Below are 24,456 nucleotides of genomic sequence, written 5' to 3'. Positions count from 1 at the left end.
AAGAATTGCAACAACAGCAATAGATCATATTCTGTTGTGTTGCATTTTTGGTCCACTGAAAACGATGGTAACAGGAGCTGGTGATGTTTTTTGCCGAATAAAGAAAAAAAAAATGCCGATCAGCTACTGACTGGCTCATCTCTTTTGGATGCTATCACCTGTGTTCATCATCTTTCCATAATGAACAAAATCAGCTGAGAAAGATGGAGAATTTTTCTGCAATGAAATAAAAGTGAGGAGATCAGTTAATGTTCTGCTGTTAAACATCCTCTCGATAGGGAGCCTCTGGCTCAGTTCAAGATAATAGACAATGAAGCTCTAAGACAGGAGCAATTTAAATTACATTTTAATCAACTCTCAGGAGGGAAGGCAGCATTATGTGAAACCATTCATAGAAAACCAGCAATGTTTCTTACTCTATCATTTGTGTGTATTATGCCTGAACAATCTGATGAATTAACAGATTATCTCCTAATTCATTCAAACACTCTTCTGTGATGTTTTGAAAAAAAATCCCATCTTGCCTTCATGACGTCTTTTCAGAGCAATAACATCAGATAACCAGAGTCTCTGATCGAGTTTCATTGCATTTAAAATCTGATAGAGGGGTGAGGGTTGAAGGCAGTGTAAACGTAGGAGGCACTGTTATTCTCACCACTGCATTGTGACTTTAAACAGAGATATTTTGACTTCCTTAGACTTTTACGCACCCTGTCAATGTTGCTGAAAAGACCTGTAATCTGTGCCTACGCTAGAGACTTGGCCCAGAGCCTGATGAGTAGGCTGCGCTTTTGTATAGCTTGTTCTTATTCCAGAAGGCAAACTCAATCAGCAAAACATACCAAACGTAAAAATTATTTAGTGTGAGGTATCACTGACAGAGACGAAATGGCAAGTATGCTGTGTTAATCCCACTTCCCAGGCTGTAAATGGAAACTGCTGATTAAGAGCAGCAAATCAATTTGCTAACTATGGCTCCAAAAATAAGGTGTGCTGCAAAGAGAAAATTAATGGGAAATGGATAATGTTGAATGGATTGATCAATGGAAATGTAAGAGAAGACAAATGATGTGTAACTTTACTTTTCCCTTGGCTAATCAACTTTACGCCCATATGTAACCAATAAAGGGAGAGGGAGAGATCGCATTAATAAAAATTAACCAACCACGCTGAACACCACTCCTCCACAACTGTGAGGAATTAGTGCAGGAAAGAGAAAAAATGTTTTACATGAAAAAAGCTTGTATTGCCCAGAGTCCTGGTTTAGCTGAAATAGATTTGCCGTATGCCTTACGTTATCCCCAGACCCACCAGTTTATAGTGAGGAGATACTGGGAAAGGGCAAAAATGTAGGCAGGAGCATTACCAGAGGGAGAAGGGGTGATGTCTAAGGAGCTTACACTGAGCTAGAGGAAATATCCCTCCTCCTCCTTCTAGAGAAGAAACAGCCGGGTGACTCTTGACCTCTTCTGGGAGTCAAGCAAATATGTCTGCGTGGGGCTCCAATGCTAATCTTGCGCTCTTTGAGAGCTCGTGCCTCTATGTCGTGCTATGTCATATCTCTCGGTTCCTAATCTGAAAACCACAGTAATGTTTCTCATTCTCCCCAAGCATGGGATGGTGGAGAGTCCAGATAGAATCTACTCTTTTTGGAGCAAAGGTCTATTTTTCACATAGTTTTCATTCATAACAATGGAGTTTTTGAACATATTTTTCATTGAAAATGCTGATTTAATAAGTAGTAACCTGTACTAATCTCTATAAAACTGAAAACACTAAAGACGTTCCAATTTTTTAAAAAAAGGGGAAATCTGGGGGATGTTTGTCTTCAAGCAAGTCAAAACTAAATTATTTTTTGTTTTGACGTTTGAAGATCCCCAAAATCTAGTTGTTTTTTTCCTTTTTAAATGAAAAAAAAAAATATGCAAAGACAATTCAAAGCCAATCCCCCATTTCTTTCAGGAAACATTTACCAACTTCTGACCAGGAGTTCCTCTGATCAGGCAGTTCAGGATTAAGTCCAGCACAGAGCGAGGTCCTGCCAGTGTGGATGCCAGTGCTGTCTTCTGCCGGCTGCTCTGGGCACTCCAGCCACCCTGAGCAGCTGACTGTCTTTTTGCAGACCAAAGATTTCTCCAGCCCTCCCGCCACAAGCAGGTGTGGCCTGGCAAAGGCTTGTTGCCTTTATGCCACTGACCGCAATCATCACAGCGTAACTTCATGTTAAGATCATCCCATTTTCATGAAGCAGGTCCAATCCCAATGTCATCATGGCAGGTCCCATCCCATGGGCATCGTGGCTTTGCACAGGCTTTCCAAAGCAAGGTATATTTATCAATGGCCAGAAGCCTTTGGCAGAACGTCGTCTTCACTATATCCGATAATCTTGCTTGTGGCACTAATAAGATGTACAAGGCTTAAAGAGCAGTAATTGTCTTTCCAATAAACATTTAATTGTCCTACATGCAGAACCAGTTTATGATTAATCCATAATTGTTTTGGGGGGCTGAGGTATATTCTGAGGGGAGATGTTTCTTTCTTTCTTTCTTTACTTTCCTAAGAATGAATGAATACAATAAACACAGTCACCAGTCTGCCACAGGTCAGTGTTGATATCCAGCACAGTGAGATATCTAGCTGGGATCAAATCAAACTTGCATCTAACGCCATCAGTTTTCATGGGGCTTCATTTGATTACTTGGGGAACAGAGGGAGAACTGGGAAGGGGAAGGCCTGAGATGGAGATCCAGTTATGTGCCTGAGATGAATGGGTGACCTGACAGATGATATGTGCAGTTGAACAAACCAGACAGCACTTAAACAAAAACCTGTATGATTTTGGAAGCTCTCCCTAGGAATGATGCTTTGAGAGGGTATACAAGACAGATGATCCAGACTGTGCTCTTCATCTGGCTCTAAAAGCTAAGCAACCTTGAGGTTCCTGCATCAGGAGGTGACCATACTAATCTAGCATTTGTATTGCGTGAAGTGTCCGTGTTATCGCCAGCATCTGGATACACAGAGAGCTTTTAATCTGGCATGGCATGGCATCCCTAGGAGAACACTGCGCCTGAATCTTCAAAGATGCTCTTGTCTCATCGGCTTCCAGTTGTGTTTATTGGCAACCTGCAGCGTGTTGCCATGCAGCTGGTATGCAAGCGGAGGAGAACATAAACAGCGCAGTTGGGAGACGACACACGCTGCTCCCAAAAAGAAAAAAAGTCTGAAATACAGCAGCAGTAGTAGAAAAACACACGTTTTGACAAGAATTCCATATGGAAACAAAGCAAAACAGAGAACCAGTCTCCCAAATGGTTATTTTTGTGGCAAACCTTTCCTCTTCCCTGATGCTTCCTCTTCAACAAACTTCAACTGTAATTCCTCACCATTGATTAAGGTGTTTGGCAACCTACAGGCATGGGTCTAGCCTGCAGCTGGCCTTTTAAGATGCCGCCATCCTGCAGGTCAGGGGTGCCAGGATCACCTTATCTTTGCTTTGCCTGTACTAATAGAGGCAGCTGCGGTAGTCCTATAGTTCTAAGGCAGCAGCATTCATCAGCTCAGGGCTGTGGCCAGGACACCCCAGCCATGCTCTGCATACACGGCAATGAATATTAGAGTGCAGGCCACTGGGTTTGAGAGCAATGGTAAAGTATGCTGCAGGCCATGTTCTTCCCAGCCCGTTATGCTGGGAAGACAGCTTAACCTCCTGGTCGTCTTGCCTTCCTGGATCCCCTGCTCTTCCACCCAGCACTGGCTTGTTTGCACAACATCCAGGTCTTAAGGTGCATGTTTTCTTTTCTAGATGTTGTGACAGTAGTTCATGAGAGCTGGGTTTTGCTCCAGCAGATATAACCTGCTGACACTGAAAGCATAGTTTGTTTCTTTCCACTAACTGCATGCAAGCTACTCAATCCGCCTTACTCTCCTGCTTCCCTCGGGCTGCTAAGGACTGCAAATCAGGTGCATGCCAGGAAAACAGACAGAGGTAATATTTGAATTTCATCTTTCCAGAGAGACTGGCATGTCAGAAAAGAACAGGAGGTCAAAGGCAACCTTTGCCCCCTCCAGTGTGCTTCAACTTCCTTGACTTCAGAGATGGCTTTTCTCTTCACTGCTTGGCCTTTCCTTTACTATGTCAGCGTCTTTTCCATCCCTGGGCCAAACGTGTCTTACAGTTGTCTTAAGCTCTGCTTTGTGAAGGCGGGATATCGTCAGTGCTCCGCGTCCAGATCAAAAAAGTACTGGCAGAGGGTCTGACTGAAGCGAGTGCCACAGCCTTCCCGCTGGAACAGGCTTGGGCTCTGCTATTGTAAAACCAGATGTCAAGGATCAGACATGTGAAAAGGCAAGCAGTTGTTATAAAGTCATTTAGTAAATAAAATAAGTGGATATCAGATCCTCAGCTGGAGTCATTGCAGTCCTAAGTGCTTGAAAATCATTAGTCAGGCTCCAAGAAATCCTGAGATTGGCTTAAATAATATGAGATTAGAAAATGCATTTGGGGTTCATTTAGTTGCCTTGCGATATTGAAGCATTAAAGGCTCACATGGGTTAGACACATATTTTTATTAGAAAGTAAAGCAGAGCTTTTCAGTGGGGCTGCTTCCGTGTTTGAAAAAATTCACAAAATGTGGCAGGAACCGCTGAAACAGTTCCCCAAGTTTTCGATCTGGGAAGGAGAGCAGCATCAGCTTCCAATGGGTAAGGACCTGGCTCCCCTGACTCCACAGGCACCAAGGCAGCTGCTCCAGATTTACACCTGAGTGTGCGAGACCAGAGTCAGAGTAGACTTCTGCTGATGAAAAATGGTACAACAAATTCAAAATTAATCTCTACTTTGTTTATCTTCTAATTCCCTCACATCCCTCTTCATTTTCTATGTCGGGCAGCAAAGCACAGGGCAAAAAATTTGGAGTATTATATAATGGACATGATGTTCATACACTCGGGGTCATGTTTTTTGCAGTAAAGATCATTATTTCTAGTCAACACCATTTATATACTGATCCCATATGAAGATTAGGATTTTGTTTTGTGATATTCACATATCTTCAAGAATGATAAAATCTGTTCATTTATGTAATCCCTAAGTAGCGGCGCTGAGGTATGTTTTGATGAGCACAGTCTGAGAATTTAAAAATATCTGTATCTTCCTTATAGATACAAACTATAACTAAATGCACAGCAGTTTTAATTAAATTGTCAGTGTAGTGACAGTGATGTTGAGAAGGTGGTTGCGCAGTCATTCCTTTTTAATGATGTCTCTTCTTGGTAATTGGGGTAATTCCAGATTTACGAGGATTAGAAGAGCCATATACCCTAAATTCTTTCTTGGAGGTTCTTGTAAGAGACTGAAAGTATTGTGTCATTGCAGTGAAACCAGGGGCAGGGTAATGACAGACAGATAATTCTTCCTTTCTGAAATCATGTCTTGTGTCTTCGGTAACATTTTCACATCTATTATATGTGCAGCTAGAGAAAGTTCAGGCTGCCTGCGGACACAGAGACTACACTAGCATGGAGGAATGATGGAAGAGTGTTTCTGAAGCAAAAAAGGGATGCTGCTTACAATGGTGAGACAGTCTCCTACAGTAAAACTTTGCCTGCTTTTTAAGTGGGACTAATATTTGGGGCACTTCAATCTAAAACATTGTGAAGGTTGGGGAGTAAGTTTTTAGAGGACAGGTAGTAGCAGCCTGTTCAAAATCAGAATGCTGTGATGTTTCTGACATTGATGCTCAGAAATGGAGGCATCTGTAGCCAGAAGAGGGGTCAGTGGATGTGCCTGGCGAGTTTGCTTCCTTTTATTCCCTGCATTTTGCTTCACAAACCATACTCTCTTTTTGTACGCAATTTCTATTCAGCGTGTACACTTGTGCAGGCCAGTGGAGGAGGCGAGGAGGTGGCGATGCCATGTGCTCCTGCCTGCAGCCCCGTCACCAGTGCCTGCCCCAGGCAGGGTTAGCTCAGCACCGCTATCCTCATGTGCCAAGCTCAGCGCTGCCCGCCCGCACCAACAGGATTTTCATTAATAGCCGTACAGCGTGTGGCTCAATAGCAGTGTGTAATTAAAGCTGGTAGAAAACAGGCCTCGAAACAGGAGCTGAGAAATGAGGTCTCTGGATAGGATGAAAGGGAATGGCCAGTGCTGTGGCTCTGTCTCATGTAGCGGGTGGGCACCACACACTTAACCCAAGATCTGACATCTCCTGACTCCATCTCTGTTTTTTTTTTTTTTTTTTATGAAAACAGCCTTTTCGTATACCAGAGTGAAGGAACGAGGTATTACTGTATAGATGTCATTCCTGTTTCTCAAGTGCCTGTCCCTCCTGCACAGGGGGATAAATCACCATGCACTCTCCATGACATGCACTAAATTACTTTATAACTACTGCCTGCCTTTTCACATGTCCGATTCTTGACATCTGTTTTTATGAAACCAGACAAAGTCACACCTTAACTATCTGGATGGTAACATGTTCACACGCTGAAATCCTCAGCTCAGGTAAAATTTCCACTGATCCCAATGAAACTCTTATTTGGGGGATTGAGGGTTTAATTCCTCAACATAATAAACACCTGCCATAGCAGGTAGAAGCCGTGAGAGCTGGGCGCTGTGCCGGGAAGCCGGGGGTTGCAGGCAGTGGCAGCACAACCCTTCCTAGCCGCATCCGGCACGGCTGGAGCTGAGCAGGAGCACAGGGGTCTTCCGCCTGTGCTGCACTGGGGCACGTTGTACCCACCAGGCTGGGTAGCTTATGGGTACGGACATCCTTTCAACGAAAATCTCATTCACTCAAGAGTTCCTTGTGTTTCTAATGGAAAATGCATAAATGAAAATATAAACAGTGAGCAGAAAGTGGTAATTAATGTCCGGCACACATGTGCAGCATCACTGATAATGTTGCCTGGTAACAGAGGAAGGGATGGCAGAGCCCTGCCAGGAGCCAGCGGCAGCCCGCGAGTCCTCTTCAAGGGTGAGGTTTTGCCCAGGGGAAAGAGAGAGCCCCACAGACAGCGCTCTTCTCCTTAGCGACCCCCACATACAGACATACATGCATGCATACATGCATATATTTCTTTTGGAGCAGCAAAATGCCATCCTGAATAAATAAATACATGCGCTCTCTTTTCATCTCGTACCAGACACTTGTGTTTTGCTGTGAGGCGCCTACAAAGGGCTTTGAATAGCAGTACGTTCCAGCGAGGAAAATTTTCGCATCCTGTTCCTTTGATCATGATGGCATGGTGAGAAGGAAGCAGACTGTCTTCATTTCTGTAACTAGGTAGGGTGCCCAACTTGACAAGGAAAAACGGTTCTTACCCTACCAATTTGCTTGTTATGACCTAAAGAACGTTAGAACAATTTATGCATTTGTAAGTGCATTAGAAGGAGTCTTGAAGAGAAAAATGGCAAAGTCCTCAGGAATCAGCATTTTTTTTCACTCCTTAGCATATTCCATTATATGAAATTATAATCTGTTTCACTGACTTTTCTTTAGTGTGTTTTCCACAATTATAAGGCTAGTGTCATTTTGGGTTCCTCCTGCAGTACGTGAAACTGTTAAATAAAATTTGTATTCAGTCAATAAGCAAAAATATTATTGCAGCAACTACCGAAGTCACAAAAATATACACTCCTACATACACACTCCTGGCAGGCCTCAACAAAGATTTTTGGTTCAGCCACTCTCACTCCCACCTGGTGCCGAGAACTCGAAGCCCAGGGTGGAGTCCACCCAGAAACAACATGCATTGTCTAGCGAAATGTGTGCTCAGAAACAAAATTTCCATCTCGTAAGGACAGAACTAATTGTATTAGGCGTTTTAATGCTCAGACAAGTCAGTCAGATTATGTATGGTTCTCATCAGACCTCTCAGAGGTCAGAATAGTCTTTATCTGCCTTTGAGTGGTACCCCAAAAGGATGTGCATTTTCTTTTCTTTCAAAACCATCTTGTGAATTCAAATAAATTCCTTCCTGCCAGAGATGGGGCTGAAAGTGCTGGTGGCCAGCACGAGCTTGTGGAAGCCATGTACACATCTGTATAAACTGATGTACACATCTGTATAAGCTGATGTTTGCAATTCATTCAAGAAATAGTTTGTGTCTCTCAGTAACTCCTATATGTTTTATTAAAATGTTGATGGCATTGGCTGGAAAGGAAATAAAAGGATTTTTTATTTATAAAAAGCCTGTAAGTAATTACTGGTTCATGCAAAAGAAACAGTGCGACTGCAGTAAAGCCTGAATACCTTTTTTAGCATCTACCTCTAGCTATTTTGTAGAATTTAGAAGACTGGAATTAAGAAAACCTGTTAAACAATTGAATGCCAGCTTTTACAGTAACTGTAATTTAATAAAAGATTAACCCCTCACAGCAGATCTATATATGTTGCCAGTAGAAGGTTTTTGACTGAGCTGTTAGAGGTGTCGCTTTCATCACAGGCTAATGACTAGATAAATAAAACAAGCTCATCATAAAAGAGTTTCAGAAGGCTTTTTTATGGTAATAAAAATTAATTGCCTACAATTAAAAGTGAAAATATGAGTACACAAGGGAGATCCATTATCTGAATCATAAAAATTGTTTGGAGAATTAAAAAGTTACAACACATACAATGTGATGATACCTTTCACCAGAATCCTAGTATGCTATGAAAAGGACAAATACCAGCTTTGTTTTTAAATTATGGCAACAGTAATTGAGGACAATAAAGAATAAAAATGTAATCTTTAAAAGGCACTTTCAATTTATAGGCTGCATTATTCAGAGAGCGCGTGCTGAATCCACTGAAAACCATTTCATGTTTAAAATCCTGACCCATACAACTTTGCGGGAATGATATGCAGCCCCAGTTCTAATTACTTGCGGTACATGGGATCAATGGATTTTCTGTTCGCTTAGGATTATAACAGGAGCAACAAACAGGGCACTTCTGAGCAAGAGACCTAATGAAATATTACCTAGCACATTGAGTAGCCATGAGATTGGAGGGAAGGTTAGATAGCCTGAAAGGTGCTTTTCTGCAACTCTGAAGCCATGAAATTGAACAGCAGCCAACCCCTTTGAAAGACTGCGCAGTAATGAACTGTTAAAAGGGGGGTAGTTCAGTGAGATACTGCTTTATAAACAGTAGGAGAGAGATTTTGGCTAGCAGACAAACTCCTTCCAGCATCGTGATGAAGCACGCATCGTCTTCCTGCTGGGATGCTGCCCATTAGCATCAATCCAGACTACAGCGATTTGGGTCTTCCAAAGGAGCCTTTTACACTAATGACATTAACCAATATAAATTCAGATAGCACCTTTTAACCTTATATGGCTTCTCTGTGTGTTTTATTATTACTAAACACAACTGTAATCAGAATAACAGCTAATGTTATATCTGAAGGGGGCAGTAAAGCTAGGATGTGGAAATACAGTGCAACTCCACAAATTGGTGTCAGGTTCATCATCCGATCTCAGTGGGAGCTTCAAGCCGTGGCAGTTGGGTTGCTGCTAATAATGCAAAATACAGCTCCGTGACTCCCTGCACTGAGGAAGAAAACACAACCAGCAAAGCCTGTTTATTTTCCCCTTCCCTATTTGCTGTGGTCCTACTATAGCATTTTTACCAGAGAGCTGCAATTGCCACACAAAACACATGGCAATGTTGACAGCTGTAAGGAAACGATTCAGTGGAGGTTGTTGTGAACGGTGTCCTCTTTCGTTCTCAATGTAGAGCACAGCCTGGTTTGGTAGGGCTTTTCCCTGACCGCCTGCTCACTTTGACCATTTTCTGATGACAACCTAGCAGACTAAATGCCGGCCATCAGAACTTTCGTTTAATGCTGTAATATGAAGCGGATTGAGCTGTGGCAGCCATGGGGGAGTGACAGAGAAAAACAGGTAAGCACAGCAGGATGGACTTATGTACCATCTGGCTTGAGGAGGTTTTTTGATTACCTGTTGTTTTGCATTTTCTCCAAATCACTTCAGCTGGGTGGGATTACCGCCCTGGAAACCAGATCACTTTTGTAAGGTGCTAGAATACATATTAACATACTTAACTTTACGTGTTCACATTTGATGATCTCTGTCTAGGAACTCGCAGTTTGACAGGGGGTGGAGGAAAACTTATGGAAAAGTTCATTTTTCTTTCACATAAAATCTCCATTTCTAATTTTGGCTATTTTGTTAGAACTGTGCTCTTTGGATCAAATTTTTCCATCATTGTACATCAAAACATTGGTTCCTAGGAGCTGAATTTGGTCCAGAAAAGGGATGAGTCAGCAAACAAAAAAGTAGGAAAATTTTCCGGTAAGGTTTTTATCCTGGGCATTGAGAAGTGAGTAACCTTTATAATGCCAAATTTAGAAGCACATAGACCCTGTTTACCTCCACAATTGGTTCAGCATATTTTGATTAGCAAGGGGTCATCCAGATAATCCATTAAAAGTTTGGCCAGTTTGGTCAGCCTTCGTGAGCCTACTGGGCCCACCTCGTTGTTTTGGAAAGCACCAAAAATCAGATCCTCAGGAGATCTCCAGTGTGGTTTTGTTTCTCAGGAGCTAAAGATTCTCACAGATAGAAGGGTTTGTCTACTGATGGTTAAGGTATAGTTTCACCTCAGCGCAATATTTGAGCCAGTGTCTTGGCTATTCCAGTTCTTCCTGGAAGCTGCATCTGCAGCACCACTTAATCTGGAATATAAATGTGATGGTGACGCTCTGCACAGCTGGGAATTTCATTTACCTTACACCTGCACTCTCAAGGGCCTGTGATTTTATGGCACACTAGAGGAAAAAGGGCTCATAAGGATCTTGAGTACCCAAATCTTTGCATTTACTTGTATGTCCAAGCTGTTGAAACTGGAAGGTTTCTTGTGTTTCATACGTATCCGTGTTCTGTATACCCCCACCACCTATAGCTTAACAACAAGAACAAGATGCGGTCCTAGAAACTGACAAAAATGCAAACCTCAAAGCTGCCAAATTAAGTAAATTTGTCAGAGAAGCAGTGAAAGCATCTGCAGGCTGAATCTCATGAATTTCATAAGGAAGAGAATTCCACCAAATTGGGGCCAGGCACATTCCAGATGGCACAGATGGTTTAGCAAGTGACAGATTGGAAACAGAACCCAAATTATGAGCAAGTACATAAACAGAAATCAAAATTTCTCCAATAGGTAGGAGTCAAAGTCTGAAGGGTCTTCAGAAACAATAATAACATGTTAATTTTAAGCCTCAAAAGGTAGCCAAGTGCAACGTCTGAATAAAGACGGAAGATGACAAGTTGTGAGAAGAGCACGCAACTTTTCAGTAGCTGCCAAGTTTGGAGCAGATTCTCAACAAAACAGAGAGGCAGAAAATGGCCCCCCAAACGCAGCTATAATCCAGCCTGGAAAACAAGTCAAGATTTCATTAACTGGCAAAACCGGTCTGAAAGCTGGATGGAAAAAATGACAATTGTTATGTCTTTTTTTAATCAAAATGTAATTTTAACTGACTTGTATGAGAGCCAATTTAAGGATGGGTGAAAACATGCAAATCATAAAAACAGTAAGTACCCATGACCATGTGAAGAAAATGTGTGAAACCAATAGGAGCAATGAAAGACGAATCAGAAGAATATTTCAATATCAGTAAGGGAGGGAAGGAAATCACAGCAAAGCTAACCCTCAAAACAGCATATGGGGAAAAGCGAGAGGAATCTTAGCTCAGAGTTAAACAAAGACTGATTATTTTATACTCCAGTAATGCAAACCACCATATGTGCTCTCTTTAAATTCAAGAGAGCAGAAAATTTTAATTAATAGAATAATAATGCTAATTATATCGTAGGGGCAGTATAAGAACCTATGAGTGTGAAAATACTAATTATAGGTTTGTGTGTGTGTATGTACATAAGCATGCACATATATAGTTAAACACACAGACGCGTAACATGCATAAAATTTTATAGCTGAAAACATCTCCTGCTTCCTTTAAGCCATTGGTAATACGGCTTCCAAACAGCCATCCTCTTGGTGACAGCACTGTCATCCATTCCTGATGAATTCCTGGATATTAAACACGGGCTACGGTCATTATTCATGTACGTGAATTGGTTTTGTGACCCAGTGAAGGATTTATGTAGAGTCAGTGATGGGGAACATGCAGTGGAGCTGGCATGCTCTCTCTTTATACCTCCTAGACTTTTTCTTTCATTTTGGACAGTGGGTGTTTTGCTGGGAAAAGGTAATAATAATAATAATAATAAAAGCAGTGGTGGTCCAGTCTTTCAGCATGATTAGCTCTTCCATATGTTCCTTCTGCAGAGGGGCTGTGGACATGCTCTCTCTTCTTGCTCTATTTTATGGACCTGAATATGTTCCACCTCCTAGAGCCACCAGCAGCCACATACCATGAAGAGGCTGGAGCACTTCAGTGTCTCTGTGTCCCACCATGCACACATGCATTCCCTTTCAGTTTTCAGGGTTGCAGAGCGTCATTTCATCTAATAGGTTTTGTTTATGCTTTTATCTGGCCAAGTGTGCTAAATGTGCATCCCTGGGACCCAAGTCAAACTCTGGATTTGTTCTGGAGATGTGATTCAGAGGAACCGTCTTACAGCAGGGATTACTCCACAGTACTTTGGTGCAAAGCTGTATCATAGCTCTTCTGTCACCCCACGTCAGAAAACCTTTTTTTCAAAGACGGTGTGTGTAGCCTATGAGTAGACCATAAAATGTCTATTTGAGAAAATTAAGCTGGGAAAAAAAAAGTGTATTTAAGTTGAGTGGTTTTGCCTGCTGGCCAGGCATGTCACCTCTTTTTTCATCTTTTAATCTGGTCTATCTGCGGTGCCATCTCCGTACTGCCTCCCTGGTTTCTTATTTTCTTGTCAGTCTCTGCCCTACTCCTTGCCCCACTGCCTTTCTGAATTTCTTTGATATTCAGATCGACTCAAATATGCTCTCAGATCAAGCAGCAGAAAAAGCAGTAATTTAAGTCACAAAGGCCCATGCACATTATAAATCCCAGATAGGCACGGGAGGTTTCTCTTCATATCTGCCTGCCTCCCCTCCAAACATCACCAGAATGTTTTCAGGGTCTGATACCGCCTGCCTCCTCTATTTTTCCTGAACAAGGGAGAAAAATCCCCTGTGGGGAGCCCAGAGACCCCAGACCCTCTTGTCTCCTCTGATGTGCAGCATGTGCTGATTGCGCGGGAAGGAGGGGAGGGAGCATTGCCATGGGGGAAATGCGCGCTTCGCTCCTTGGGTGTAGGCAGCAAGCCTGTAGCTTAATGAATCAGCAGCTTTCGTCTGAAGAGGGGTTCACACAACGTCCTTAATTGGATTTCTCTCAAGAACTGTAGGTCCTAGATCATCGCCTGGAAGGAGAAGGTGGTAAAAAACACGGACATGCAGTATATGGGGTTGCTTAAAGGGAAGGCAAGGCACTGGGTTTGCAACAAGGCTCCAGCCCGTCAGCGTTGTGTGACAGCTGCGATGCGATGGTGGGCGCATCGCACGGGGCCCGCCTCAGCAACTGCGTCACAGGCACAGCAGGAGACCCTGTTAAAAATATGAGAAAACTGCCAGCCTCTCTGCAAAAACACAACCTCATGTGCAACCATTTGTCTGACCCCAAAGGGATGGCAGCGTCGCTGGGGGAAATCTGTGTTCCCAGCTCTCTTGCCTATCTCATGACCTTGCTAAAGTCATGCCGTCCATCTTAGGGCCATGCAGCACTCACCCCGCTAGCCCCACTGCCTCCATGGGGCATGTGATCCGGATGCTGGGGGCACTGGCAGCCGGTCCCCTGGGAGCATCCGATCCCAGGGTAGGAGCCTGGTTTTGGCCTATCCCAGGGAGTGAACAGTTGATTGCTAATTGAACATGGCTTTAGGCTGTGGTCACTACACCTTTGAGAAGATGATTAAAGGAAAAAGGCATCAGTATGTTCTCTGTTTAGAAAAAAATGTTTAAAATCTCCATGTCCCACCACCTGTGGAGGTGATGATGTTCTTTCACTAGAGGTTTGTGAAAATATGCAATGGGCTCTCAGTAAGCAAGAAGAGGGAAATTTTCCTGATGACTGGGAATTCCCCTGCAATTCCTGGGATGGCCATATCTTGCTCCTATTGGAGTTGCTGTTGACTGCAAAGGAAGCAAAGAGACAAACTGAGGTTCTGCATGTACGAAAGGGTGTTTTCGCTGGCACTGGCTTTGTCAGAAACTGAAAGGAGTCTTCACACCAGGAGCAGATTATCTGTCCTGTCTTTTTTTTTCTTTTCATTATTCCCTCTGCTATGCCTGTTAATTTTTTTAAGTAATTTTGTTCTTTCCCTTTCCCAGTTCTACTTCAGATGCTTGATCCTGCCTAATACTTTCTCTCTGACCTCACAGTCTGTTGCCATGGAAATTTGGCTTTGTAACTTCACTGAGGCATTAGGGAGAAGACAAAAGATAGACTGGGTAGGAAATGAACCTTCATTTGCTAAAAGGGCAAGACTGTGGTCGTGGCTGTACTGCTACTAAGCCTGAGGAAGCCACTGAAAGCAAAATCTACCAAGCCTGAGCAAATCCACTGACTCTGGATTTGCCGCACCATGCCTGGGATCGGGCTCTGGCCTGGCTTGTGTGTGACAGCACTGGGAAAGGGGTATAACTGGCAGCCCAGTGCTGGAAGAGGGGGTTCAGTCTCTGCCTTTGCCCACCATGGGTGGGTCACATCTCGGTGGCTAGCAGACAGGTGCCAGAACTTCATCAGCGTACGGGCCCCTGCTGGGAGCCAGGCCTGCTCGGGCTCCAGTGGTCTATACGGCTGCAAATTCAATCCCTCATTTACCTGAGCCAAAGCACACAAGGCTCCCTGAAATACTTGCATTTCAGTAGAAGGTCTTAAAGAAATCCCACAAGAAAAGGCTCTCTATTAGCAAGGTGAGGCCAGATGTCCATTTAGTATTTTGGCTTATTGCACCTAATGTTTGCTGTAGAAAATTGTGAAGGGTATCCCTTGGCCTGCTTGCCCCCAAGGGAGTATGCGATGATTTCAGTGGCTTTCCAAGAGGGTGGGTGAGAAGCGCTGCTGCCCCCGCGCAGCGTGCTGCACATGTTGCTGAGGGAGCGTGGATCCAGCCAGGCACAGAGACGTGCAGCACTTTGCTGATCAGCCCCTGAGATCCCCGCAGCATCCAGGACGCTGCTTGACATTTTGGTAGAATCTGACAACTTGCAGCATGTGCCCAGAGCACCGTATTGATGTCACTTTGCTGGATGTGGGCCAAGCATTCAAAGGGCAGTGAGTTGGTTAACATGATAATCATGTTGCATCCTAGTCTCTCCATATGACAGAGCTTTCCATTCCTGCTCATGATGCTGCCACATTTTTCTCTGAGGGCAAATGTGACTTAAGCAAAGTGGCAGAAGGGAAAGAGACTAGTCAGCATTCATCAGGAAAAAAAATACCTGTGGTGAAAAACAGTAATACTAGTGATGATAAACATCAGGAGTGACTACTGCCACTGCAGGATCCAGTCTGCTGGGTCTGATAAAACTTTGAGGACTGAGAACCTCAATAAGCAAGTGTGGAAGTGCTGGAAAATTAATAACCCGATGAGGATCAAGAAGCCTTGGGGTGGCAAGGACTTCCATGTCCAAGCCAGCAAAAAGAAGGGGGGAACTGCCATATCACCAAGAGGTGGTGCCTCTTTTCAGAGGGAAGATGAGAGCCGCAGCAGCTGGAGAAGGCGCAGCTGGCTGCAGGCAGCATTTAACAGCTGGCTTAGCATCCAGCCCTACTGAAGGGCAGAGCAGTCCTCATGCCATGGGAGTTATTTGAGTTCCCAGCACGATTTCATCCTCTTGCCAAGGATTAGAGTAGTGTCGGACCACTGCCGTTCTGCCGGGACAGAGTAGGGGCCAGGTGCTTGTACAAAATGAGAGCTAAACTAAGGCTTTTATCTAAAGCCACTATAGATTGATGGAAATCCTTCCACTGATGGCAGTGGCCTCGGGATCAGCCCCTGAATCTTTGCATCTTGCCTTGAACAAACCTGAATGTTTTTTAATGTGGGGTCATCCATGTTATGCTAAGAATTTGCCAGTATTCCCAGCCCTGAAATGACCGCTGCTTTCTCCTGCCTGGCAGTTTCCTTCCCCAAGATAACCTTATCATGGAGGTGTCACCAAGGTCCTTTTCCTCTGTGTTTGCTGCGGGCGTGGAGGGACCGCTCTGCAGGAGTCTCCTGCTTCTCCTGGGTTTGCGCAGGCTGAATCTGGTGGTGTTGCTCTGAGCTCCTTGGGGCAAGGGCTCTCGGCTGCTACGTGCCGGTACTGGGCTTAGGCTCGTGGAAGCTTGCTCCTGGCTGCTTTTTCTGATTTCTTGGTCACAGCTTGGCCTCATGAACAAGGCAAACAGAGCACAGGGAAGGAAGAAGGCTGTGATGCACTTATCCCGTCCAATTTCTTCTTTTTCGAACGAATGACATTAACCAGCAATTCTTTGCTATTGAATCAGATGTTGTATTTTAATGGAGAATATAGTAACATTGCTCATGCAATACATTGCTCGTGCCAAACATTTCCCATCATCAGTGTGAAACAGAAAACTGATTGATATGATCAGTATTTGATTGGCAAAGCTGTAATATTACCAGCTGAACCAGAAGCACTTTCAGCTCAGTGGCAGAGTCCTTTCTTGATGTAGCTATACAATACTTCAAAAATATTTGCAATGGATTTATTTCCAGTTGGATCTAAATCCTCCAGCAAACTCTAGATTTATTAATTCTATCGTGTGTAAAATACCTTCTTTATACCTCACATCAGCTTCCTTTCAAACCAGACGGTACTTACAGTTTATGGCATACTACATTATAGTCAGTTACCATCATACATATTGTGTTCTTCCATGGCTTTAAATGTTAAAGGACACCTTTCTGCCCTATTTGAAAGGAGGGGGAGAGCAGAAAACCCATGTATTAGCAAAATTGCTGTCATTTATTTCATCACATCAAGGCAAGTATGGTTGAAATAACCAATCCATTATAAGAGAGGTAATACATCATTCATTATTTGCTGCTTGCTATGGCAAGCCACTGGCTCAGCACATATAGGCTTATGGATTTGGTACGTGGAAAGCTATAATGAATGTGCAGTTGTGATGAGCAAAATTAATGCTAATATTTACTGCTCTACAGTGACTGCTATGTATCAACTGTTTCCCCCTCCCTTCCTATTTGCCCCCCTCTGTACATGCAGGCAAATGTTCCATCTATTTAATTTCCATCCCAGCTATCACTCAGTAGCAAGCTAGTCAGCTGGGGCTCCTACCCTTTAGCAGAACAGAAATAGAACAGAAACCTGAGGGAGGTCGGTTTGCCATGCCGCTGTGCCCTCATGTCTTCGGCTGCTGTTGTGCCTGTGTGTGAGGGCAGCTGCAGAAAGATGCTGGCTATGTACTTCTCTCTCCACCAAATATTTTAATCAAAATATATTGAACCAACTGGAGGATGTCTGGCTGTGCAAAGCAACAGTGATATTTGGCACCTAATGTTTTGAACTGTTGTAACAACAAAATATCTTATACTGGTGTATATATATTATACTGTTTATGTTTATTTCTATATCTAGATAGATAGATATAAAACCGTATATGTAGTAGGTAGGTAGGTAGACAGACAGACAGACAGATAGATATGTTACTATATCCTTAAAAAGCCAGCTGGTTGCAGCATCCAGTAATAAGTCCCTTTATTTAAGCCCCTGCCCCATTCACTGCAGGGTCAGAGTGGGGCATAAGCGGGCTGGATCAGCTGTGTCCTGCCCACTTTGGGCGGGAGGAGGCCAGAACACCACGGGGACACAACAGCCCCTGTATGTCCCCTCCCAGGAGTTGCAGACAGCCTTTCTGCAGCTTCACAAGGCGGCTCCTTCGGCAACTCCTGGAAAGGCAGGGGTGGGCAGGGCAGCAGGTCTGATGTCAAGGCGTGGGTGGCTTTCCTTGTGTTTCCTGATGTTCTTTTGCACGCAGCCTCTGAGGTTCCTTTTGAAGAAATATAGAAATGTCCATGTGATGTCCAAGCCTAGCTCTTTACAGTCGCTTATCGACACAACAGGGCATGCTTGAGGTTTGGTGTTTATAGTTTCTGGACTCATTAACTATATGTTCAGGAAGTGAATCCATAAAACAGATTAACCCCAAGCGATGCATCAGTGCTCCCTACGCTGCAGACATCATTCCTGTATTCTTATTTTTGCTGTATGGACAGTAAGAGCACATTCCAGGACTGCTGAGTCCAGGCCAGGACATGCTACTCCACATGCACATCCCAGGCAGTTGAGCCTGCACTAAATCACCTGCCCATTGGAAAGGGTCACCTGCCCACTAAACGCAACTCATTTCATATGAAGTACAACTAAATCCTGCATATTCTCTACTGGGATACATCACACAGCCCTGATGAATGCCTGTCTCTTCTGCTCCTCCCTGAAATCTACCTGATCTTCTTTCCCACTTCAAAAAACCCCTTCTTTTTTTTTTCACTACAAAAAAAAAAACACCACCTTCCTCATCCCCTGTCCTTTAAGTCCCTGGGCAAGATTGTATCTGCTTTTTTTAAAAATTGTTGCTACTGTTACATTATATCATTATTTTTAGGGTTTGTAATGTTTTTCTAATCAAATTACCCTGTTCTTCTGAATGCTGAGTTGCAGATGCTTTCTAAATACCATTATTCTATTATTTTTAAATAGCAATGCTGCATGTTCACTGAAAGTCTGAGTTATAAACCTCCTCTTAATTTGTCTCTCCGCCTCTCAGCATTCCCACATTAGCCACAGTAGCTAAATGGGAGTTGCATTCATGCACCTTGGGGAGCAAAGCCCCATAAATATACATACCCTGTAACCCATTTCTAAAGAGAAACAGCTTCACTATTACAGTTAATTTCTCAAAACAGCCAAAGGATAATGGGTCTGACTCCGCTCTTGGCTCTGCCTCTGTTACCCCTGTGACTTCAGTGCATTGCAGGTGCCTCGTGGAAAGGCAGATCCCGCTCCCCCTTGCATCTTGTTATGTCCTGATCATCATCAGAGCATCAGGAACTGAACTGAACCTGACGGGGAATCCTGATGGCACAGGAGGACTATGTAAGCTTTTTGTCATAGAAGCATGAGACAAAAATGGCAGAGCAGACACCTGGATCCTTGAGAAACTGCTGTCTTCTGCCCACAGTGTTTGCCCTTGTTCACGAAAAAACCCCATGTTTCAGCATCTTGGCATCCCCTCTTTCTGGTGATCTAGATACAGGCATTTCTGTCTCAGTATTTCTGTATTTGCCCGAAAAGCTTGATCAGGAGTGAAAGAAGTCATTCATGGCTCACTAGAGCATTGAGTGGTTTCAGTTTTTGACAGCATGACAACTGAATAATAACATGTTTTCACATGGTGGCCCCACGTGATGTCCTTGGTGACTGCATGCTGCACTAGAGATTCCCTGTCCCAGGGAATGACATGTGAAACGGAGTAGTTATGTGGTGTTTCATAACCACTGCCTTTGGCTAAGGATGTGCATACAGTTAGGCTGGCCAGAAGGTTTTCAAGTCCAAATAATTTTTAGCAAAAAAGGGACAACTAGAACTAAAACAGCTTTTCTCGTCAGTCTATCTTATATGCAACAAAGCAAGTTGCTTTTTAAGCTCCAAAATTGCACACAATAAGCACACAAATTGCTCCTTGAACCCTCCATTATGAGCGTTTTGGAGTTGGGGCTTTTGCTTTCCATGGCTCTAAGTTTTAAAAATCTACTGTGCTCTTATCAAAGCTGCAGCAGATGAGCATGGGTGTAAGTGTTCATCAGAGAACGGATGGATGACTACAATGTCCCTGGAATGGCTGACGCAGTGAGGGCCTGTCATCCGATCAATGTGTCTCGATGTGAAAGCCATAAATATATTGGATGATGATAAAACCGCTGGGCAGGCTTTGCGAGCAGCAGCATGAAGTCCTGCTCGCGCAGTTCTGTCTGCGGTCTGGGCTGCGAGGCTGAACTTGAAAGATGGGGCTGCCAAAACAGGCGGTGAGCAAGGATCTGGGTGAAGTCTTGCAGACGTTCCTGATAGTCATCGTGGCAGGGTTCCTGTCTGCCAGACGTAAGAAACAGATTAAAATTACCCTAAACAGCTTATGATTACCTGATGCTAAGAGCAAAAATGTCTCTTCTAGAAACGAAGAAAGCCACAGTCCCACTGAGGAGCATGTAGGCTCTTACAAAGCTAATTTATGATGGAGGCTTGGGAATTGCTAATTAGTCCTGTGGAAACAAACCACTGTTACAGCTTCAGATCGATTTCTGTTTCCAGGCTTACCCCCATTTTCCACTTGTTCCTAATTTTCTCAAGAAAGTTCCTCGTGGGGTGGCAGTGTACTTTTCAGGCTTGGCCTCAGCCTAAAGGTGAATATTTTGAGAACTCTCAGCAAAATCAGCCTGGCTGTTTTTATGATATGTGGGCGTGAAGAGAAACCAGCTATTCCTATCTGTTCCGGTTGCAGCTTCTCTGCCCTCATAACTCAAGAACAGCTGACGCTAGGAAATTTGAACTCAGCTTGTTTTATAGACCTCTGTGATGAAGGAGAAAACAGTTCATGTCTGAAGAAAATCAATATTTCTAGAGTTGGGAGCAATTAGAGTCGAAGGCCAAATTTTGCTTTGAAATACAGCAAAATACACTGAAATGCCAGTCTGAGGGCAGAATTCATCTTGGCACATTTTGTACATATTCATGAAGAAATTTGTTTTTCCTAGAATGTTACCAGAGGTCAAAAGGGGGAATGTCAGATTTATTCTGCACGAAAGACCCAGTTCCAGCTCTGATGACAATCCATGGGCTGAAGTATAAATAACGTACATTCAGCATGGAGTAAATATCTCAGCCATGTCAATGGGAAGTTTGTGCAATGATCAGAAATAGGTTTTGGCTGTGTATAGCAATTAACCTTTGCAGATAACATTATTTATTCTGGACACATTTCTTGTACCCAGTATTGCTCAATAAGAAAATATGCATACTCGGCCGTTTTCCATTCCTATTTTTCTCTGTTCCCTTTTTTCTCTGTCTTTCTCCCTACTCCATGTCTTAGGGCATCTCCTTTGTCTGTCCTTCTTCCTTTCCTTCCTTACAGCAATGCTCTAAGCAAGCTATCCTGCAGGGGGTCTCTCTAATATCTTCCCCATTCCAGGGAGTAGTAGTTAAAGAGTTAATGCTGCCATTTAAGTGTCAGGTTTGGGCTTTGACTTGACATGTTGGTGACAGTAGAGAGAGACAAACTTTTTTAGAAACTCAGAACACAAGTATAGATTACATCTAATCAAAATGTTGTGGGATCGGTTATGTAAATCCATTGAGTGGGTTTGAACCAGCCTTTGACTTGGGTTTTTCGTTGGGTGAATTTTGTTGTTTCTGTCAAGCTGAGCCCTTGTGTGAAATTCCACACAAATTCCACATAAAATTCCACCAACTCTGCCCCTTCATCTTCAAATAAGCTGCTTGACCCAAGAAAAATCACTGTAAGCTGTAAATGGTTAAAGGGAACAGACATGTTAAAACCCCTTAAACCCATAGCGTATTTACAGAAAGTGGATTTTTCCAGCTCCTGCCTGTTATCCGATTGTCATGTGCTGTATCAGGCAAACTGCAGATGAACAGCAGTTGTGAAATCGAGTCTTCCTACTCCTAAACCATCACAAGAAGCCTCCCCAAATGGCCCAGCCATCCCGTGACATCTCTTGACACAATTCTCTCCTTGGTCCAACAGCCATGTGCCCCAGCAAGGCCCTCCAGGTCTAGCTGGGGTCAATCTGTCAACCAGGGCTCTCATCCACTCAGTTCAAGATAATTTTACCTCTTGTGAACTGGAGTCAGAGCACTCAATCCTTACCCCTGAGCTGAGCTTCAGTCATCGCGACATACATTTAGAGTTAAGCAAATGCGATTGTGTCTTCACTTTGCATGAGCAGGCATCCTTTTAAATGGATTTTGTCTTCATAAGCTCTATGCCGTGCATACATAGTAGGAGATTTTGCTATATGTCGAGGTAATGCCTCCATACGAGACAATTTTGCCCAGGGTCTGTAATAGAGACTAACAAGGAGCCTCACAAGTCTGGATTACTATCTCCTGTCCCAGTGGAGAGCACGCTGTGTAGATGCTTCAGACCACCTCAGCATGCTCCATCTGATCCATGGTACTGTCTTTCTCGGGCAGCCCGTGTCAGTAGTTTTTTCTAACTTCCAACAAATGAAAGACCTGGATGTGTTTACTGGAAGAGGAGCCTAGACCTAAACTATAAAAGATTGCATTCTTTTTCTAATCTGTTTATCGATAAAAAGTTGAACAAAAAATAAACATGAAATATATATTTAGAAATAACACTGATATGCCCAGCCTTATTCCCCCACAACAGCTGCTGTAGCATGCCTGTGCCTGTGGGTACACAGAAGGGATGGCTTGTCAGTCCAGAGATTGCATCTTTGGACAAGAAGACTCTTCAGCATAATCATACACACATCACGGGAAGACATGTAAATGTACACCTCCAGACGTCTGCTAGGAATGCATTTGCATAACTGCCATCAGCAACTCTTATTCTGTGGAGGGTGAGTTTGATCATATTCATGCCTGTGAATGAATGAATGGGTGATTCATTTTTTTAAAAAGGAGATTACAATTGGTTATTTTGTTTACCATCTGAAAATATTATTCCATTTCTCCCTTCCCCTTCTGTCCTCCCTTTCCTCCTCGCCCTTGCAATTATGTTTGTTTAAGGCTAGTAGCTCAACAGCGCTGTCTCAGGAGGGAGATGTAAGGAGAAGCACACATTGACATGATCCTGTTAATGATCACCTGTGCTCAGGTGGCCAAGAAGGCCAATGGCATCCTGGCTTGTATCAGAAACAGTGTGGCCAGCAGGACCAGGGAGGTGATAGTGCCCTTGTACTCGGCACTGGTGAGGCTGCACCTCGAGTACTGTGTTCAGTTTTGGGCCCCTCACTACAAGGACATCGAGGTACTAGAGCGTGTCCAAAGAAGGGCAACGAAGCTGGTGAAGGGTCTAGAGCACAAGTCTTATGAGGAGCGGCTGAGGGAGCTGGGGTTGTTTAGTTTGGAGAAGCAGAGGCTGAGGGGAGACCTTATTTCTCGCTACAACTACCTGAAAGGAGGTTGTAGTGAGGTGGGGGTCGGTCTCTTCTCCCAAATAACAAGGGATAGGACGTGAGGAAATGGCCTCAAGCTGCACCAGGGGAGGTTTAGGTTGGATATTAGGAAAAACTTCTTCACCAAAAGGGTGGTCAGGCACTGGAACAGGCTGCCCAGGGAAGTGGTCGAGTCTCCATCCCTGGAGGTATTTAAAAGATGGGTAGATGTGGTGCTTAGGGACATGGTTTAGTGGTGGACTTGGCAGTGCTAGGTTAACAGTTGGACTTGATGATCTTAAGGGTCTTTTCCAACGTTAACGATTCTATGATTCGATGAACTGTGCCACCATGACGAGGCTGGAGCTTTGGAGGGGTTGCTCTGCACTGCTGGCTTTAAGCGTGTTGTAAAAACGTCATGAAACGATAGAGTGTGCTTGGCCTTGCAGCTTTCCAGGTACAGAGCCAGCCCCCAGATGGCTCCAAGTTGGCAGTGCTTTCTGGGTTTCAGTAAGGACAGACGACTCACGTGAGCTGAGGGTCTGGTCCATTGCTCTAAAGTGCCTATACAAAATGTTCAAGCATGCGTGTTGCCTGGGCCAGGAATTGAAAACAAAGGGTTAGGTGGGGCCTGCTCACCCCACAAGCCCTGCTGCAGGAAAAGCCAAATGAACCTCTTCCATCCATCCATCCATCCATCCATCCATCCATCCATCCATCCATCCATGTGGCTAGAGAGCTGTGATCCACTGGCTCTTTACCTCCGTCTTTTGCGGAAAAATTATGCCCTCTAGAGTTAAAAATCCTCTGTGGAATCACACAGGACAAGTTTTAGCTTGTTGTAGAAAAAGATCTGAATCTTTACTGGAACTTAAAGGATTTTAAAGAATAATTTCTACAGCAACCTGCTGGTTGCAGCCCTGCTGAGATTTCCCCATGATTTTTCTCCCAGGCCCCCATATGGGCTGCATGGCAGCAAGTAGGAAAACCCTGATGCTATGTGCATCTGATGCCTGGCCCCAGAGCTTGTGATGCCCTCTCTTTCTCACTAGACCGTTGTTGTTCTGGAGCCACAAGGGGTGCAAGATTTAAAACGTTTCCCTTTCAAGCAGCAATGAAGCAGAGCAGCTCTCTGTGAAGTGACTCAGCCTGCCCTTGGGCACGTCTCTTTTGCTGCTGTTCCAGAAACTGAGGCAGAGCTTTCCACCTGCACCCTTTCCCCTTCATCCCTGTACCTGTCCCACACTCACATCGAGGTCTATGATAGGCAGCAAGGGAGAACTGTT

At 43.9% G+C, this 24,456-nt stretch overlaps 2 protein-coding genes across 9 annotated transcripts in view; one reads left to right on the top strand and one right to left on the bottom strand.

The window, feature by feature from the left end:
- The window catches only part of TMEM108 (transmembrane protein 108), a 201,852-nt gene that overhangs the window by 149,969 nt on the left and 27,427 nt on the right, over positions 1-24,456 (top strand). Inside the window, exon 1 of one of the 5 annotated variants that reach the window (XM_087769702.1) lies at positions 22,505-22,633. The exons of the other annotated variants lie outside the window; for them this stretch is intronic. The gene's annotated coding sequence lies outside the window, so the exon portion shown is untranslated. Of the gene's footprint in view, positions 1-22,504; positions 22,634-24,456 lie in introns of those variants that run through there. 5 annotated transcript variants of the gene reach the window in all.
- The window catches only part of LOC148057588 (uncharacterized), a 35,016-nt gene continuing 27,057 nt past the window's right edge, over positions 16,498-24,456 (bottom strand). For 2 of the 4 annotated variants that reach the window (XR_015707404.1, XM_087769780.1), the window contains one exon: positions 18,036-20,120. Coding sequence is in view for 1 of the 4 variants with exons in the window: in XM_087769780.1 (XP_087625906.1) it covers positions 19,892-20,120 (229 nt within the window). In the remaining 3 variants the exon portion in view is untranslated. The other 2 variants (XR_015707406.1, XR_015707405.1) reach the window with 2 other exon arrangements.

This window comes from Nipponia nippon, unplaced genomic scaffold (genome assembly GCF_047370975.1).
Source record: "Nipponia nippon isolate SJK-2023a ecotype South Korea unplaced genomic scaffold, ASM4737097v1 scaffold_1, whole genome shotgun sequence".
Classification (NCBI taxonomy): domain Eukaryota; kingdom Metazoa; phylum Chordata; class Aves; order Pelecaniformes; family Threskiornithidae; genus Nipponia; species Nipponia nippon.
The sequence above is the reverse complement of the archived record's forward strand: the minus strand, read 5'-3'. Positions and strand labels throughout refer to the sequence as shown.